This window comes from Halichoeres trimaculatus, unplaced genomic scaffold (assembly GCF_033239565.1).
Source record: "Halichoeres trimaculatus isolate MK-OKI-2021-1 unplaced genomic scaffold, fHalTri1.1 fHalTri1_scaffold_24, whole genome shotgun sequence".
Classification (NCBI taxonomy): Eukaryota; Metazoa; Chordata; class Actinopteri; order Labriformes; family Labridae; genus Halichoeres; species Halichoeres trimaculatus.
Genome location: NW_027437202.1, coordinates 1,030,069 through 1,049,884, shown reverse-complemented (window position 1 = coordinate 1,049,884; position 19,816 = coordinate 1,030,069). Strand labels below are relative to the sequence as shown.

The 19,816-nt window shown below is 40.5% G+C and overlaps 1 protein-coding gene across 2 annotated transcripts in view; it reads right to left on the bottom strand.

Moving 5' to 3' along the window:
- Positions 1-791: 791 nt before the first annotated feature.
- Positions 792-19,816, bottom strand: part of LOC141786024 (gamma-aminobutyric acid receptor subunit gamma-3-like) — a 59,738-nt gene continuing 40,713 nt past the window's right edge. For both annotated transcript variants that reach the window (XM_074664718.1, XM_074664719.1), the window contains 7 exons: positions 18,013-18,104; positions 17,070-17,201; positions 13,459-13,541; positions 10,039-10,176; positions 7,585-7,737; positions 4,041-4,237; positions 792-2,149 (listed from right to left, as the gene is read on the bottom strand). In XM_074664718.1, coding sequence (XP_074520819.1) covers positions 1,868-2,149; positions 4,041-4,237; positions 7,585-7,737; positions 10,039-10,176; positions 13,459-13,541; positions 17,070-17,201; positions 18,013-18,104 — 1,077 coding nt within the window. In that variant the 3' untranslated portion in view covers positions 792-1,867. The remainder of the gene's footprint in view (positions 2,150-4,040; positions 4,238-7,584; positions 7,738-10,038; positions 10,177-13,458; positions 13,542-17,069; positions 17,202-18,012; positions 18,105-19,816) is intronic.

Sequence of the window (19,816 nt, the reverse complement as noted above, 5' to 3'; positions counted from 1 at the left end):
AAATGGGCAAAAAACAAACAGATCTGAAAAATTTCTTGAGGCAGGGTAAAGGAGCCAGTGAGGTAACAGAAGAGAAGCCGGTCCTCCTCCGGGAAAGTACTGTCTGACATTAAACCGGTCCATGGCACAAAAAAGGTTGGGGATCGCTGTGGTAGAGGACTCGAGCTTGATGAAGACAGAATACCACCCAGGATGGGCGAGGGGAGGAATTAAATATATACATGCATTTTCAAAAACGAATATCTCCCCAGCCCTGTGAATGACTGGTGACCAGTCCAGGGTGTACCCTGCCTATCGCCCAATGACAGCTGGGACAGGCTCCAGCCACCTGCGACCCTGAACAGGATAAGCAGTTCAGAAAATGAATGAAAATGAATGAATATCTTCCCCTCAAATGCAGCTTGTAGCATGCCAAAGCCATAGTGTCAGTGTTATTCTGATGAATGACAGCCAATCAAATGAACCCTAGTTATTCAGCAGTGATGTTTCAGAACCAAAAACTCTATTTCCCTGCATATACATGAAACCAGAGTTTCCCAAAATCTTCTCTTTGGCCAGTGTTTTCAAAAAACATCATTTTTTTTAACGTACAGCCGTGGTTTCATTTGGATGACCGTCCTAACTGTATAAAAATATACACTGTTTTACTGGCTATGTGTGGACATGGGCTCAGACATGCCTGGACATGTCACAGCTCCTCATCATGCTCTAAGAAGAATATCACCCCTATAAAAATGACACCACAGTATCACTTGACCAAAAGGTTATTTATTAATATAAGCAATGCTCCACACACTACAAAAGTAACCTGTTTTGTATCTAGATCCTCATGTTTCCTGTGTTTTCCCATGAGCTCTGAGCCCAAACCAGGGTGGCCCCTGTGGATCTGGGGTCTCAGTTGAACGCTCGACTTCTTCTTGCTGCCACTTCTGATCCGGGGCCAGCACTCAGGTGAAAACCTGCTGTACAAATACAGGTCCTGGTCATTTCACACAAACAGGTGATCTCATTCAGAGGTATAAAATAGTGATTTTCTGCTTTTATTGAAGTATCTCAACAGACGAGGACACTTATAAAGTGTAGTAGAAATATTCAAAGTGAGTTTACTGCTGTGTCGGCCAAGCTCCAAGTTCAGTTCAGCCAGATCACCAAAGAAGTGAAGGGATGGATACATATGCATGAGGAGCTCAAATTTTGCAGGGTCGCGACCTTTTGCTGATTCTTGTAAAATGTCAAAAATGCTCCAGAATACAAAGAAAACCACTTCTAGAAATCCAAATGATGAACTCATGATGAGCTCTGTGATGAAGTGATCGGAGTGAAACCAGGTGGACTGTGGCCTGCTGTTTGCCGTATTTACATTCCAGATAGAAGTGTATGAAAATAGAAACAGTAATAAGATACAACTTACAGAAAAAGCTTCTTCAGAACAGAGAAATACAAGGGGAAAGTGTGTGTGTGTGATGTTATTGTTCCAACAAGCTAAAAAGCAAAAAGTGATGAAAGAAAAATGGAAGAAAAATGTTCAACTCCATCAAAAAGTGTTCAAGGTTTCAACTACTGCTACAAAACAAGTGGAACAGGTTTTGAAAAATCTACAGTGGTGGTGTGCTAGGCTCTCCGTCAAAGAATAAACAACTCTGCATGTGGTCGTTGAGGTCAGGGAGACTATGAAGCTGCTTTTCTCTGTGCTGCACTCCATTGAAAGAAGGCACTGTGGGTGCTTTTCCATCTCAACAATCAAGATTCAGCTCTGCACACCCCTCCCAAGAACATCTCTGAAGTCACTCGTTTGGATTCACGTCCTCCACTTTGATTAACATCGAAGCCAACAAGGATGAGTCTGTTTCAGCAGAGTGGAGATGCTCTAGAGGTAGAGGTAACTGACCCAGTAGACTATGTTGAAGAGCAAGAAGGAGGTGGGGAAGAAAACCCGGGAGTAGGAGTCCAGCTCGCGGATGTTGACGTGGATGCGTCCTTTCTTCCAGCCGCCTTCTTTGCACTCCTCATAACAGCAGAAAAAGCTTGTGCAGTCTTTCCCGTCCAGGCACTCGTGCAGGCAGTTGTCTTCGTAGTTGTGCCAGAGCAGGGAGTTGCCCATGGGCACCATGGGCCGAGGGGCGCGACCCATGTTGGCGGATGAGTAAGCCTGTTTTGGAAGACAGAGAAGACACATCTTTTTCAAAATTTCAAAATCCTTTTTTTCTCTTTGTACTTGGCTCATCTGTCGGCCATTGACTCTTAACTGGTTGTGTCTACAGTGATGTTTTTACTTTTTTTTCCCTGTGAGTGTCTGTAGAACCTACAGGTTACCATGGTGGCGGTGTTTACACATAAGATTTTACTCGTAAGCAGAATGTAGCATGCCAATGCTAACCAGTGCTAGGACTGGTGTTCCCTGTGAGCTAAGGAGAAGGTGGTGAGGATGACTTGCTGGTGCTGCAGTGTGAGCTAAGAAGAGACAACATCAACCTGTCCTTCCATCCATTGTAGCATCATGCTATTTATACACATGGCTAACAGAGCTAACTCTGCATATGCCCACATTGGAAGGATTTCACCTGCTGTGAGCAGACAGGATACAGGAGACAGAGAGTGAACAGACTGGTGAAAGAGTCAAGCTCAGTCCTGGACCCTGTGGAGGTGGAGGCTGATGGAGAATGATGGACAAACTGTCGTCTCTCATGGACATTTTTTTCCTAGTTGAGACTTTTTATGCTATTCTGTTTGTATATTCTTGAATGTTTTGCTCTTTATACTTTCTTGTATTGCTGCTGTGACTCTGAATTTCTATTTGAGGATAAATAATGTACATTCTATTGTATTGTATTCTACTCTAACCATCCTGTTAGAACTCCTGTTTCAAGAAAAATGGTTTAGCGATAGGGTGAACCCTGCAAATGGTTAAAACCAAACCAATCTATTTGATTCAAGGAAAAATAAATACTATCTAAATTTGAATGAAATGCTCTAAAACAACTTTTTATATACTACTTGTAAAAAATAAGATGTGGTTTGCTTGTAATGAGTAAAAACATCTGCCAGTGTAGGACAGAAACTGTTCCTCATGTGTGTTTTTTTATAAAACCAGTTCAGTTTTATTGTGTAATTATTTTAACCTCAGTGGCAAATTTACTTTTACTCATCACAAGCAGATCAGATCTTATTTCTGACTCATGACAACTTGAAACAAGTTTTCTGTTTTTATTTATCCTGGAGCTTTAAAAACCAAATTTTTAAGAGAAAAAAATTATTTAATTCAAGAAATAGAAATACTGATATGGTCTTTCATGTTTTATGCATCAGAGGGTTTAACAGGCAAAATGTTTCTCCATTTTTACACTGCAAAAACTGAAATCCACTGTTATATCTTATTTTTAGTTTTTGTACTTGATACAAACCATATTTAACTGACAAGTCAGGGAAAATGTCTTATTTGAAGATATTAAAAGACAAAAAATTAGGTATAAATTGCTGTAAATGATTAAAAAAAAAAAAAAACTTTTTCTTTTACCCCGTAGACTGATTTTTTTCAATCATTACATGCAATTCAGACCTAACATTTTACATTAAATAATTTGAAATGAGACTTTTTTTGGACTGGACTGGTGTGGTCAAATCTTGGGGTCATAGGTCACATTATGGTGACATCAAATGAGCACATTCATCTGGGTGAACAAAAACTCAGTTTTTTTTTCAAAAGTGATGCAATTATTTATACCATGATGACCACTTGGTGGCAGTGTGACTACATAGGAAATACGGTGACTACTGTGACAGTTTACTCAAACAGTGCCATAGATAACCAGGACGGGACTTATTTACCTAACTCTGGAAACTGTCTTTGTTGGGACCACAGACCACTTCTTGGCAGACTGGTAGGCCCAGATTTGAAGGGTCCACTAATTATCAACTGCTTTCATTCATTAAAAAAGTCTACATGTGTCATATGAAGAACCCTTGTTGTATTACAGGCCTGTAAAATGAAAGTTTTGTGACTTTTTCACTGATGGGGTTAGGGTTAGGGTTGAACCCCTTACCATTCTATGTGTCCTAGCAGGAGGTTTGCGTATGCTGTAGGAGCAGTAGTTCAGCATGGCGTATTCGATCATGGCAGCAAAGACAAACAGGAAGCAGACGGTGACAAACAGGTCCATGGCCGTCACGTATGACACTCTAGGCAGTGAGTTCCTGGCGACTGTGCTCAGGGTGGTCATGGTCAGAACTGTTGTGATACCTAGGAAGGTAATGCATGTACAGTATAAGAAGAGAGCCTTAACAGGTAGCACATCATTGAAAGGAAACAAAACATTGTACCAAGATTGTTGTTCCCCCTAAATTGTAAATGTTGGAATCTTATTGGTGATGTTGAGCTGAAGCTTATAAGGTCAATCTTGACAGAAAAAAAAATAGAAATCAGTACCTCATTAGGTACACCTGAAAATGGTTGTAATTGATACACCTAGAAAAGATGATGTAAGAAAACCTTGCAGTGGTCGCTTTGGTCTGGTCTGCAAATAATAAAGTGCTTTCATTTGTTGCCACTACCTAAAGATCAGCCATGTTGGAGGCACTCTCACAACAGAACAGAATACATTGTAAAGTATTCCACCACAGAAATTGGGGTGGGGAGTGCAAACAACTGTCCTAAGAATGGAGGTTATGGCTAGCTAAGCTTCACCGGGATTCTCAAGGTAAAAATCAGTTCAACGTTTAAGTTTCTCGCAGCATTTTTTGTCAGGTAAGTCATACTCTCCATCTATAGCATCTTAAAATCACACTTTAGTAAAAGTAAATATATTAAAACAGAACATAACTGTAATGAAGAGGCAAGTCATGCCATGAAATAGTACCCAAGTCAAACTCAGTCTCTTTCAGGGACATAATCTACTGTTCATTTCAAATAACACACGGACATGTTTGCCAGAGAGAAAAATATTGGAATAATCAGCAAAATGGAATGGAAATTACAGTTTTTGAGACCAGATATACGTTATGCTGTGTTCCATTTATGTCGGACCTGGGAAGTGAGGAGTGGGAATGACATCATCTCCAAGTTAAAAGCGTTCCAGTTAGCAAGTCGGAAAGCCAAGCCAAAACGGCAATGTTTCTGCATATAATCATGAAAAAATAATATGTATCCAGCTGATTTATTAAGAGAGACACTAGTTAGAAATGCTTTGATTGGGAGTAACCTCTGGGGGGTATCCCAGTTGAAATTTCCCACTCGGAACTCATAAATTCCAACTTAAAAGTACAAATGGAACACAGCATAAATCATTAATGTGAATAAGGAAAAGCAAAGGTCCAAGGATTGATCCCTGGGGCACTCCAAAAGAAATTAGCTGGTAATCAGATGATGAATATGGTCCAGTAATGAGAAAGTTTTTGTGATAAAATGTCTTGGTTGATTGTATCAAATGCCTCCGTGGATCCCCTCTTCTGTGAAAAATTTAGTATTAAAACTTTGTTTTCAAACTTTGAGGTAGGTGATGATGAAGTTGCTAACTCCCCATATCTGTTCTACTAATTAGGTGTAACATTAGGTCCACATTTGTTGGCAGATAAAATCAAATTTTACCGATCAGTTGTATCTCTGTCCATTCGTTGTTTACATTTCTATACCTCCAATATGGCCGCTCATCTGGGTTAATGACCCAAACTGTGACATCAGTGCAAACTCTCTGTTTAAACAGAAAGATTATTATTGTGATAACTGAAGATTATTCTAATTGTGCCTTATTTTGTCATCAGTGCCGCTCTGATAACCCAAACCCTAACCCATGGTGTCTCAAATTACTGTGTTCTCCAGAAAAACTGGAACCAGTTCTCTGAAAGAGATACACCCAGTGTCATGGATGCCCACTGGCGTCAGCTACATTCTCATACTCACACACATACACACATTTCTTGTTGAGCGTGCTGTTTTTCCCTCTCATCCTCTCCTGTTTCTTTACATGCCATGCCTCTTTGTCCCCTTCTCCCCCCCGCTCTTTCTCAGTCTCTTTCATCCTCATCTCCCACACGTCTTTCATAGCAGAGTGTGCCACTGTTTTTGCCTGTGGTTTCCATAGAGACGGGTTGCTCCCTTCTATTTCAAGCTACCTCCTCTGGTCTAGTGCTCATCTAGACCCCCACCACCGCCACCCCCCATGCTCATAAGATTTTTAGAGTATGATTAGGTAAATGAACAACTTTCTGCCTCTCTATCTCTGGATTCTACTGTAAACTGTCTGTTTTTTTAAACCTACCAACCGCTCACAGTCTGAGCTGTTTTATCACACCAAGGCCATAGCTTTTCATTTCATGGTTTAAATAATACCACTGGACTGATGCCTTAGCAACCATGTCTGTTCCTGTCAGTGCAGAGATCTAAACACGAAGTTTCACAGTTAAAAAAAAAAAGATGTGGCCACAATTTTTCTTTTTGTTCTTCTTTTCCTTCCTAACATGCAGTGACGTTACTGGACTGGCTGTATAGACTGGAGTGCAGAGTGTAAATATGTTTCAAACCTCTTCAAAGTGTTTATTTATAGTAATTATGCCTCTTTGGACATGTAATCAGTCAGACAGCACTTTAACACTACCCTATGACCTCAGTGATGACTCATTTTCAACAACATGCCTCAGATGTGTATTTACCCAGTCTATATCTTCTGTCAGCTGTATATAACAGGCACCAGCTTCAACTTTAGCAAATTTCAAATGCACAAAATACCTAAAATATTGAATTTTGGGGGAATAAACTGTGTGTTACAATATTCCAACTTAATTTCTCCTCTTCATTGCTGCCGTACCGGACCATCATCAAATGGTCTGGTACGGATAGGTACAGTTTGGTATGAGTTGGATCAGTAAAACCTGAGCATGTTGATGTTTCTAAAGCCAACCGTGCCCTTCTTAGTAGACGGCGTGTAAGCGGTATGCTGATAGCCGCACCAGCTACAAAACTGTGTGATGCCACAGCAAAGCAACACAGTGTACCAAGCTAATAAATCCAACAAAGAAGGAAAACACAACACAGTAAACAAATAGCAGTAAAATGCTAGACTAGTCTGCAATCAAAAAAGTTTTCATGAATCTTACGGCTAAAATGCACCAGGTGCGCCGGAAGTCCGTCTCTGCTCCATCACTGTAACAGATCCGATAGGTTTCCATTCAAGTAAATGTATCAGCTTACACTAGATCTGTTTTGTTGCGTAAATTCAGCATAAGAAAGATAGAGTGGAACAGGAAGTCATGACCGGAAACTACTTACAAACACCCAGTGACTTTCAAGAGAAAATAAACCGACATATTTATCTTGACAACAAAAACAAACAGACATCATGAGCGAAGTCAGACCAAGAGTCAACAGGTTTGAGGTTTCACAGCCCAACATCAAGGAGTGGGAAGTGTGGGAACTCCTTGGTCTGTGACTCCATACAGCCAGTGTAAATTGATAAACCCAGTCAACAAGCAATGGAGTGGAGTCGGACTTCGGCGCATCTGGTGTATTTGAGGCATTACGGAACCGTGGTACCAAGCCAGGTTTGTGGTGGAGAAAGTGCTTCACACAGCAACAGTAAAAGTGAAATGGTCTACCTAGAGCCGTTCTCGCAGGCGTGGCATCGCTCTTGATCCAGAAGGAGACCCAGGACAGCACAACAGTCAAGATACACGGGATGTAGGTCTGAATGGTGAAGTAACCCATTCTTCTACTAAGATCGAAGTACACGGTCATCAGGACGTAGTCACCTGGTGAAAGCAGGGAGAAAAAAATGAAGCTCTTAATTAACTTCAAGGGAAAAACACCCAATAACTGAAAGATAATATATCCACCGAACTGAAACATGGACCAACTCCTCTTTTATTTAGACTCTCTATCATCATTCTATGCATCGGGTTAGCTTTATCTCAAAGTATTACCATCTGAAGTTTGATAATTTGTTGGATTAAAATATCAAATCTCAAAGTTCCTATATAAGACAACTGTCTTTTACGTATTGTAAAACCAGCAATAACTTTAGGTCTTCTTTGTTAAAGGGCATCCAAAGCTCTTCATGCTGCCCACTGAGGATTGAGGAGAGAGGAGGGAATCAGACGAACACTAATACATGAGAGCAGCTGTCACAGAAGTCTCCAATAAAACACCCTGGATCGAATGTGGCAAATACATCAACAAAACTTAATGCACAGTTTGCTTCATCTTGACTTCCGGGCTGATTTGCGCCACTAGAAACTGAATTTGAATCATATACTGAACCACAGAACTAGGTTTGGTAGAGATCCGTCAATTTGTATATAATACAATAAAAGTATGGAGACAGGAACAGCGTTAGACAAAGAGAGGAGTCGACTACCAAGAACATCTGAGGAAAACAAAACTAGTTAGAAAAACTTCAATAACTTCTATAAATTCTAAAGAGACTTTATGGACGTGTTGTTTATACAAGTGAGGCTACTTCAATCTCGCATATAAATCATGTTTTCACCAAGTGGTCCGGTATGGATCAGTCCAGTTTTGATCGATAAAGCCTGATCCTGTTTGTGTTTCCACAGCCAACTGTGCCCTTTTCTGTAGGTGGCTGTGTCAGCCACAGCGTTGGATCAGTGTGTCTTGCACCCCAACAGAAGGGTACCAAAAAGTGGGATGGTACGGGTTGGTAATTTTGGGACTTGCCACAAAATACTTGCTGTACTGAGACAAACCAAACTGAACCGCTTGCTGGAAATGTGGCTTAAGAAAGTCCTCACTGGGCCTTTAAGCTCAATTTCATTTCTTGCTTCTTTGAGGACACCTTGTCGGGCACTCCACTTTAGCTTGCCTTGAACGTACAATCTCAGCGAATCCCAGATGCAAGGCCTTGTTTCAGTGTGTCCATCTACCATCATTTAGAGTAACCCTAGCACGTGACTCCTTTAGGATTCTCGGATATTCATTTAGTGCATCAAACTTAAGCAACTGTCCTCTTTAACATCGGCAAACTGGTGAGGTAAGTCTTGCACCCAACTTGGAGGGTCTTCCTTGGCAATGCCTCCTTCCTTTTTTCTGTCATTATTATAAACTAGCAACCTGTGACACAAAGAGTGTTGGATTTTGTTAGCTAACACTACTCACCAGGGTAAAAAGAAAACATATATATTTCAACCAACCCACCCCCCTTTGGCCCCCTTTGTGCACACCACTGCTTCTCACTCACAACCATGCCTGAATTATTTCCCTCTGAGAGTCTATTGTGAGTGTCATTTCTTCTTGCTCCCTTCTGTTCCTCCTCTCTTTGACTCCTGACAGGCTCGTAGTTAAAAGCTTGAGGTCCTGTCATATGCAGATGATGCAACATTCTCAAACCTGGTATTTATGTCCATATTTTGAAGCTCTGACAGCATTCACATCGGCTATTTTGGGCTTGAAAGTAAAATAAGACAAACAAACATGACTTCAGAAGCTGCTGGTATAAAGAGCTGTAGTGCAATCTTAGGAAAAGGTATAGGATTTCATGTCTTCCTGCATAGAGTTTTTCATGGTATGCATTTGAAAAAAGAAGCATCAGGGCTTTTTTTTTCCAGTAACACAGACTTGTGTTAGGAAATTTGAACTGGAATAGTTTGGAATTCTGCAAAGGGGTCTTGGGAGGAGGGTGTAATGAAGGGGAGACTCTCGGTGGTGCTGTCCCTAGGAATGTTGTCCCTGTACTTCTGACCTAAATGGGATGAAGAGTATCACCAAGAGAGGGAGACAGAGAGTTGGAAACAGAAGCAGAGGGAAGAGAAGCGCTGCATTTCAAAGTTTTCCATGATGGTAATTAATGATGGGTATTTTTGGCTGGGGATCTAATCATCATGCATGTGGAGAGAGCGCATCAGCGAGCGAAACAGGAGAATGAAACGAGGTACTAAATGAGAAAACAGCTCATTTTCCTGAACAGCATGAGGTAGATGTGGAGGTTTGCTGCTTCTTTCGAGCGTCTCAGCAGTTTGTATCGTCAGTTATGCAGGAGCAAAGGAGAAGATCATCTTTAAGACCATCAGTGCTGCATCAGATTCCTTTCTGCTTACCCGACGTCGTCTTGAGCACATCCGAAGTGTTCCTCAGCCCCATGAAATCAAACTGGTAGAGCCTCCAGTACTTCTGATCTGAAGTCTGCACTGAGTTTCGGTCCCACTTGTATATGATTTCATCTCGTGGGTAGCCGTCTGGAAACCACGCAGAGAGTTTGGAGCGAAGGAGAGAGGAAAGAACAGACACATAAAAGTTAATTTCCTGCATGGGATCTGCTTTTCATGTTTCATCTTATGTAACCAAATAACAGCTGCAGGAAAAAGTATTGGAGTGACCTGGTTTTCTGCACAAATTTGGTCATTAAATGTGCTCTGATCTTCATCCAAACTAAACCCACACAAACATAATAGAATTATAATTTTAAGCTTAATGTCCTCACCCTGGGGATCTTAATATTCAGCAATGGAGACCCAAATGACCAATGAAAAGACATTTTATTACATTACCTAAATGTAAAACCTAGGTCATGCTGCTGTCTCCCCCCCAGGAGGAGGATTTTATTTTGGGTACCTGCTTAATCGTCTCCTCTGGGCCTCTATACATGTGTGTCAGTGTCTGTGTCTGCTTTGACCCCCTCCTCTGCCTGGATGTTGATGTTTTTGGTTGGAGAGTAAGCATGGATACATCAGCCAATCACAGAGCACCCAGTGCACAAGTGCCTTTGCGTGTTGATGATAGTGAGTGGAAGAAGCTGAGTGGACGTAGCACGAAGGAAGAAAATCTCAACTAAAGTGAAACAAAACGTCAACGAAACACTTTTTCTTCCTTTACATACTAAGAAATACAAGCAAGAAAGAAAAGTGTTCTTGAAATTTCATTGAGACCTCATTCATGTACAACTGTAAGCAAAAGAAGCTTATTTGACAATGAGTCAAGCAATGAGCTTTTGGGGTCCCTTGTTGGCCCCGTATTGAAACCAGATTTATTATGTAAATAGAGTTATCTAGAGCCACTGATTACCAAGAAAGCAATACCCATGACAGATTAAATGATACATCATGGTTAAGTTTTATCAGACATTAATATTGATGGGGAACATGAACACCCTTATATAGATCAATTATTTTTGTTCCCTAGCGGGACATCAAGTTGATATACAAGATATACAAGAAAACTAAGATAAAAACAACACAGTAAATGAAATTAAGCATAAATAAATAAAACCAGAAGTTAAAACAACACTACGTATTAATAATTAAGATCTATCCTGGGCAGTTGGGACATGTGATGCCAAAGTGACAGATTGAAGTGACAGTTATAGGATGAAGTGACATGGTGTGGGTATGAGGTGCAGGGTGAGGTTGAGGTAGAAAGGAGGGGGGGGGGTTCCGTGTGAAAACAGCCTCGAGCTTCCAATGCTGCTCAACAGTCTGATGGCAGTGGGCACAAAGGAGTGCCTACAGCGCTCGGTTTGCACCTCCATGAAACGATGGGTTGGCTGAATGAACTGCCCATCTGCCACAGCTTGTCTGAGGGAGCGTGAGAGGGGTTGTCAAAGATGGCTTGGACCAGTTCTGATCCAACCACAGGGGTGGGACTTTCTCACCAATTAGTTGATGTTGTTGGACTCCCAGTGTTGATGTCAAATGACAGCACACTGGCCACCTCAGACTGATATAAGGTTTTAACCTGAGGCCAAGTGTGAAGGGGGTGGAGAGGAATAGTGCTACAACAGTTCCCTGGGGTACACTGGTGCTGCTCGTCACCACCTCAGCCTTACACTATGACATACTGTGAACTGTATTCAGTGAAGTGGTTCACAATCCAGTCCCATCAAAGGCAGGGCTGAATGGTGGTGAAAGCACTCAAGAGGTCAAAGATCATAACGTGCGGAAAGTCGTCCAATGTGGTGGGATTGTTTAGTAATAGAGGGCTCCTTACAGAAGCACACCTTCACCACCTCTTGAACCAAGTAGTAGAGTATGTTGGAGTTAAGTTTAGACTTCTTTCTTGTTTGGATCCTGTTTATCTGGCAGTTATTCTGTTTTTATGAGTGATTTCCTTATCTCCTGCGGTGTTCCCCAGGGGTCAGTTCTTGATCCATTGTTATTGTCTATCAACACCCTCTGAGTCAGGTCATTCAAATCATCACAATATTAAATTTCATTTTTATGCAGATGATACCCATCTAACCGTCTCATTACCCAGGAGCCATGGTTACACAATAGTCAGTTTTGACATCGCTATAGCTAAAGACTTACTCTTTCACTCATTGGTCAAAAAATGATTAATGCATTTATCTAATCACGTCTTTACTCAGTTTCCAAACCCAAGTCCAAAGTCAAGGGTCAAGTTCTTATATCCAACCTCCAAGTCTAGAGTAAAGTCATCATTTTCTCAATTTGAGTCGACAGTCGAGTCATGGTTTTTATAAATCCAGGTCAGCCCTTTACTTGGTTTCCTAGATCCTTGTCAAGAGTTGAGTCCTTGTCATTTTCGAAGTCCAAGTCAAAAGCTGGATAATTGTTTTTTTAATCAAAGTCCAAAGTCCAGTCATTGTTTTTTTAAATCCAAGTCTTGAGTTGAGTCCATGTTTTAAAATCTAAGTAAAGAGTTGAGTTATCTTTTTTTAATCCAGGGAAAGAGCCGGGCTGTTGTTTTCCTTGGCCAAGCCAAGGTTCCGGTCCCAGTCTCATAAATCTGAGTTCAGACATAGGCCATCCTTTTCTGAGACCCAAAATCAGTCCTCATTTAAAAAATCATGGCCCAAAGTCACTTTTTTCACTATCAAAGCCCAGAGTTAAGTCATTTTTGTCTAAATTAGAGTCCACAGTCAGGTCCATGTTTAAAAAACTTAAGGCAAGAGAAACACAATATTTTTTCCAAATTAAAGTCTAGAGTTATGACTTTGTTTTGGAAATCCAAGCCAAGACTTGACTTTTCTTTCTTCAATCCGAGTCAAGAACTGAGTCATTCTTTTTTTCATCCAAGCCCAAAGTTGAGTCATTGTTTTCCAAATCCAAGTCCAGAGTCAAGTCCCTGTTTTCTTTTTTTCCAAGCCAAAAGTGGAGTCCTTGTCTTCTCAATCAGAGTCCAAAGTTGAGTCTTCGTTTTCTCAATCTGAGTCCTGAGTTGAGTTCTTGTTAATATTATTTTTTATGGATGCTGTAGTTTCCTGTTCACCAGTCTCAGTCAAAAACTCATTTCTTCAATCCAGCTCATCCAGAGCTTATCAGCCAGAAAAAATGACCATTTTACCCTGGCATCTCTTCATTGGCTGCAGTTCGATTTAAACTCCTACTCATCACTTTTAAAGCTTGTCCCCACCTACATCTTATTTTTTGCACCTTTTTTTTCTTTCCTATTCTTTTTTAACTTGGTGTTCTTGTAAATCTTGAGTTAAAGGGATATTTCAGTGTTTTTGTAGTGTAGTGTTGGTTCTACTGGAAAGTACTGAAAAGAATGCCAATATTCACAGCTGGAGAAGACGAGCGGACAGGAGTGTTCGTCCATGGGGAAATTGTGGAGCTGCAGCTGGCATTCTGCGTTGATGGTCATCCTGGAGGAGAAGAAAGCAAAAACAGAACTCAGACAATAAGAAACTTTTTTATTTTAGCTCAAATGGCATATATGGTGTGAAAGTTTCTCTTTCAAAAGGGAAATTACACTCCTCTGCATTTTGCAGAGCAGCACAGTGTTCTGTCTTAATGAGGAAACACTTGTTGAATCTGCTGCAGTGGGATCACTGCAGGGGTTTATTAATCTCAGAATAGGCCTCTTGCAGCCCACCTGCTATTAATCAGAACTTTGACTGACAATACATCACTTTGGTTGAGTCTGCCAGCAGTAACACAATCATTAGGCTGAGCTGCGATGAATGCATCCTGGACAGATTTCCTTAAAGAGTTTGAACTACTTCCTGTCTGTTCCTGCTGCAGAATCTTTGAAAGCAAACCCATGATTCATGGTATTTCCTCAAGCATCCTGGCAGTAACTGTTGCTGAACCAGATGGCTCATAAAGTGGTTAAAACACAGAGGGCCCTGGTTTTTACATTTGAGTCATCTGAAGTGTTTTATGCAGTTTAATAGAGTGTATATAGAATGGACAGCATCACTTTATTTCCACTTTTATGATTTATTTAGATATTAAAGCACTTTTACTTCATTTTTCCCACCAAACTTCTCAAAGAGGAGGTTTTATGTCAAACTGACAAGTGAGATAGCAGAGACAAAGGCTTGGCCTTCGCTTTGGTAGGCGTGCTTTTAGTAGCTTCTATGAAGATAAAAAGGAAAGACAGAGTTTAAGGCTGTATTCAGACCAGAAAAGTCCTTTGGTCCACTTGTTTGGTCCGGACCAAAGACGGACTTTATTTTTTTTGTTTGGTGCGGTTGGTATTCAGATTGTGCTTTTTGCAAGTGGACTATATTCTGTAAACACATCCACGTGTGTGACGATCGGTGCTCTCATTGGACAGCACTGACAAAGGGCGGCACACAGAATACAGACCCGGAAATGGAAGTAAACATGTGTGTTTGTGCTCTAATTAAAGCTGCAAAATCATTTTCAGTTTCAGGAGCAGCTCCTTTAAAGCAGGCTTAACAACACCGTTTCAAGTTTTAGAACAGCGAAGACGAATGATCGCAGCAAGGAGACGCTATGCTCTGCGTGTCCTGACCCACAACATGCTAGCAACAGCGTGGCTAAACAGAAGACTGAGGATCAGGTATGAACCAAAGACGGTTAGGTTACGGTGGCTTTATAGGCCCAAAAGGCGAATGTATCCTGTAGTTAGTTCTGATGGACCTTCAGACCTGCACTGGAGAACCACGAACTGCACCAGAGTTCGTTTGGAAGCAGACCGAGACCACCTCAAAAAGTGGGTCTCGGTCCGGTTGTTTGGTCCGCACCAGGGTTAGTTTGTGTCTATTCACACCTGCATGGAAAGTCCGCACCAGTGTGGGAAACGAACCCTGGTCCGTTTACAGTGGACCAGACAGTCCAGGTCTGAATACGCCTTAAGTCACAAGCAGAGCCCTCATTGCTGAATCCTGAGTAGAGTCCTCACTTTCCTTGCTCAGTCCTTGTTTTCTATATCAAGTTGAGAGTTGAGTCCTTGTTTACCAGTGTTGGAGAAGTTACGTACAAAAAGCAGTGTTTGCTCATTACACGTTACTTGAAAAAGTAGTCCCTTACTTTTCTTAGTTACCCTCTGTTGAAAGAAGCTTTTTACATTACTTGTTACTTTTATATTACTTTCATGGTGCTCGTCTTCAGGCAGAACCCCATCTCATTTCCTAAATATGCATCGGCCTACATATTGTTCTACTATGGAGGACATAACAAGTAACACTTGACAAGAGCCTGCGACTATTGCGCTTTCGCCAAGCTGAGGCAGTGTTGCTGTCAAACCGGTCCCTGGGAAAAGTAATGTCGTGCCCAACTGAAAAAGAAACTATGTTTTGTTCTATATTTTCAGTAGTAACACATTACGCTACTTTTACCCCAAAAAGTAGTTACATTACTATAACGCATTACTTTGTCACTCCTTACACCTAACACTGTTGTTTACTAAACCCAAGTCTACAATTCTACAACTTCATTTAGCAAACACATTTGCAACGTATAACACAAGCAGGAATTTAGACTGGAGGGAAGAAACTCAGCAGTGAATAGAAAAGCCAGTTTTGTTTTTTAAGTAATGTAACCGCAACATCTACAAAACTGCTCAACATTCATTAACATTCAATATTCAGCATTGTCCGGGCTAAGCATTCACTCAGAACTCGGTCTTAGACCTTCGACCATTACATCCCTGAGGATGAAGAGGAGAAGGGTCAGATTAAGGGTAAATTCCAATTCCACCCTTAACCCTCAATCTCAAAAATGTGCGATCATGGGAAGTGCCAGTACTGTCCCAATTCTCAGAATGTTAAGGTAAGGGACAAGTTTGAGGGCTGTAAGACCCTTCAAATTGAGATTTTCTGGCACCACCCATGGGAGTAGGGGCTACCCAGAATGCAATGCGTATTTTCACCAGCTTCACCTGCATAACATTCATTTTATTTCACGATGTTTGCCAGCCGGATTGGCGGTCCCAGTTTCAGTGCACAGCTTCGTACACAACCTAAAGTTACAGTAGCAGCTTCTTTTTATTATTATTCTTTATTTTTTTTAAATTGGCAGACTGAATGCAGCTTGGGCAGAGTGCTGCCTCTACAGTCTGAAGATATAACTGCATTTAAGGGGTGTCCCATTTGTAAGTGACGAAATAGCCCTTTACACTTGGTTTTGAGTGTCACTGAGATTGAGGGTTGAGAATGTGGGTTAAGATTGAGGGATAAGGGAGGAATTGGAATTCACCCAAAGTGTTCCCTGAACAGTTGAGTCTTCAGACAGCTCTGAAATGTTTGAAGGGACTCTGCGGACCCTAGTCCTGGGTTGAGTCTTTGTTTTCTTAATGAGTCCAAGCCAAGTCTTAGTTTTCTCAATCCAGGTCCCGAGTCGAGTCCTCATTTTTTAAATCAGAGTCAAGTTCTCGTTTTAAATCTGGGTCAAGGGTTGAGATATTTTCTAATCTAAGTCCAGAGTCTCATTTTCTTGACCTGAGTCCTGAGTGGAGTTGGAGTCTAGTTCTTATCTGAGTACCAAGTTGAGTCCCTGTTGTTAATATTATTTATTACAAGGAAGCTTGCTGTTCTACTTTAAACCACTTAGTGTCTGAACCTGTTTGTTTGAAACCTTCTGGATTCGTATTTAACTCTTCTCACCAATAATAACAGCTTTTTTAATGTTTTATGATTACGCTACTTCAAGACGTTTGTTTGCTAACCTTTTTATAAATAGGCTTTGAGAACTATCTGGTGTTTTTCTGGGATAAAGACTACATTTCCCATGAGAAAAAAGATGCATCTGTAATGTGTAACGTTAGTGAATTCTGGTTGTGTTCTGCCAGTCATCTACCAAGCAGACCTAATGTAACCTCACTCTTCATTTTACTGATCGACTCTCAAGTTTGAACAGACCACTGCAGAATAACTGCTGTGTAAGGGTTGGAATCAACATTAGCACCAATGATCAGGTTTTACCTCAACGTGTAGAGTATTTTTCCATTGGTCTTGATCCTCAGCAGCTGATTGGGTGTCGTGATCCAGTGAGAGTCAGCATTCTTGGAGTTTCTAAAGATGGTGTCAGGGAGCCAGATCATCCCAACCATATTACTGTTTTGACAAAACACATACAAAGAGACAGAGAAGGAATGAGGGGTGGGAAAATCAACAAATATTGTGCTCCTTGTTTTTTTCCTTCAGATCTCTAAATGTTTGAAGCAGCTACACTGTACGATTAGAGGATAATAAAACAACAAGACCACATGGGGAAAACAAAGCACATCAATCACAGGCCTCTTCCAGTGAGACATCAGAATATTATTCTCAGATGAGATATTAATAGTATGACAGGCTTGAAAAAGACGGTTGTCATGAGGACAAATACTGTTGACTCTTAGAAGTGTCTTTGAATAACAGTCTATGGGGGAAACTGTTCTTACTCAAATGCTGAGGGTTTGTTGAAATGCTGGGCCCTAACCTTAACTCTAAGCCTAACCTCACCAGTCCTATTTATAGCCTTGAAACCCCTTGTGACATCATCAGATGTGCTGTTTCCATTTTTCTATCCTCCGTTTGGAATCCTAACCCCCCCGTGGGATTATGACATCATCAGCTGTGTTATTTCCATGGTGATGGATCATCTCCATTCATTTCAATGGGTGAAAAAGAAAGGAAAAAATCGAAATATTTCAAAAAGTACATGGGTTAGAACTGTGAAATGTACACAGTCAATTCTCCTGAACATTCTGATTATTTCAAAATCCGAACAGTGAAAATCTGTGAAAAATTGTTGGAGAAGTAGTGAGCCAAAAAACGGACGAGAAGACGGAAGAATAAGAAGTAGTGGAGTTCTTCTGATGATAAATAAAAACAGATCGAGGTGATTCCAGACATTCCAATATTTGCTCTGTTCATGTCATACCTGTTGAGCGTCAGAGTCGTCATTGTGTTGCTGTTAAACTGCAAACGGGTGTCCACCCAGGACTGGGCAAAGATGATGTCAATCTGGTACTCCTGTGGGGAAGAAATGCAGTGTTAATAAAATGATGTGAGAACTTTCTTTGCAGCAGCTCAGAGACTGGAGGAGCTGAAAACGTGTTTGTTAGAAGATGATCTCACATCAAAGGAAACACTACAGCGCTGCAGTAATCAGTGGAAACACTAAGTAATGCATTATGTTGGTTTTGATGTGCAAATTTAATTACACTAACCCTAAAATGTTTACTTCAGCACACCAGATCTTCCCGCTCTGCAGTGACCCTCTCCTAATTCTCAGAAGTGTAAATTAGGATTTTATTAAAGAAAAGAAATCACACTTTTATTTTTAGTAGATATTGCAGAGAACTGCTGATTGTTATATGCTTAACTTCTCTCTTTGTTCTATTACACTGTATTAGAAATAACTCAAAAAGGGTTGTTTTAACTAAATGTAACTCCTTCTTGTGTTAAAGTTGGGTTCTGTTTCACTCTGCTGTAGAGTGAGCCGTCTCAAGTGTCAAATCAGCCTGAGCAGGGGTACAGTTTATTGATCTTGCTTATCTTTGAATCTTCCATTTAGCGTTTCTTGTAAATGAGGATAGATGTTGGCAATGCAAACAACAACTACAAAGCAGCCATCACTCATCCAGATGTAATTTTATACTTCAAATAACACAAAGCTGCTGTGAAAGTTGAAGCAAACATTGGTGATTTGTATGCAACTACACTGAAAAAGGGCTGTTTTGTGTCTATACAAACCAGGTCTGGGTTATTATTTATTTAATCATTTATTTATTTATTTATTCATTCATTCATTTATTATTTACATTTAAATACTGTAGATATAAATTACAGGAAAATGAATACAGTATTTCCAAAAGGGCTATTTATTGACTTGAATTGGGAAAAATGAAAGACACATTCTTCAACTTTCAAATCCCAATCAATCCCAGTTACAGCAGGTGTACCCCAGGGTTCTGTTTTAGGCCCCCTTCTATTCTTCGTTCACTTCATCTTGGTAATATTTTCTGTAAATTTAGCACAAAAACTCACCACTATGTGGATGACGCCCAGCTCTACCTCACCTCAAACATTATCTTATTTTATTTTATTTATTTACTTATTATGTATTTATTTATCTATTTTTTGGTATTTTGTATTAAGAAAATTTTCACAGATAAAACCTTTTTTTTATTTAATTTTTTTGGGTTTTTTTGTTGGTTTATTTTTGGTTTTTGACAAAAAATAATTTTTCTTCTGAATGTTAGGAAGTGACGTCTCCTTCACTTGACGGAGACTGTTTGGTAATTGAGTGGTGTATCCTCCTAATCACAAAGATAACTAAGAAAAATTTAGTATTTCTAACTCCGATGTATAAGCAATAGGTTCAAGTAGTGCGGGGAAACCCTCACATGGCAGAAAATGGACGGTTTCACACAAATCTATGGAACATGCTGGCATCTCTGATGACAAATCTATGATACACAAGAAGAGAGTTCACAGGGGGGAAACTCCAGGGGCAGCCACTGCTGTCCAAGAATAAAACACATTGTGTATGTTTGAAAATGCAAAAGAGCATATGATCCGCAGCACTACTGGCAAAATATTCTGAGGACAGATGACCCAGAAGGAGCAGCACAGAGGTATGTCTTCAACATAAGAACAGATCAGGTGGATGTGGCTCATATCAAGTATAATGAGCCAGTTTTTACTAAAAATAAAATGAAAACATGTGATAAGATTTCATT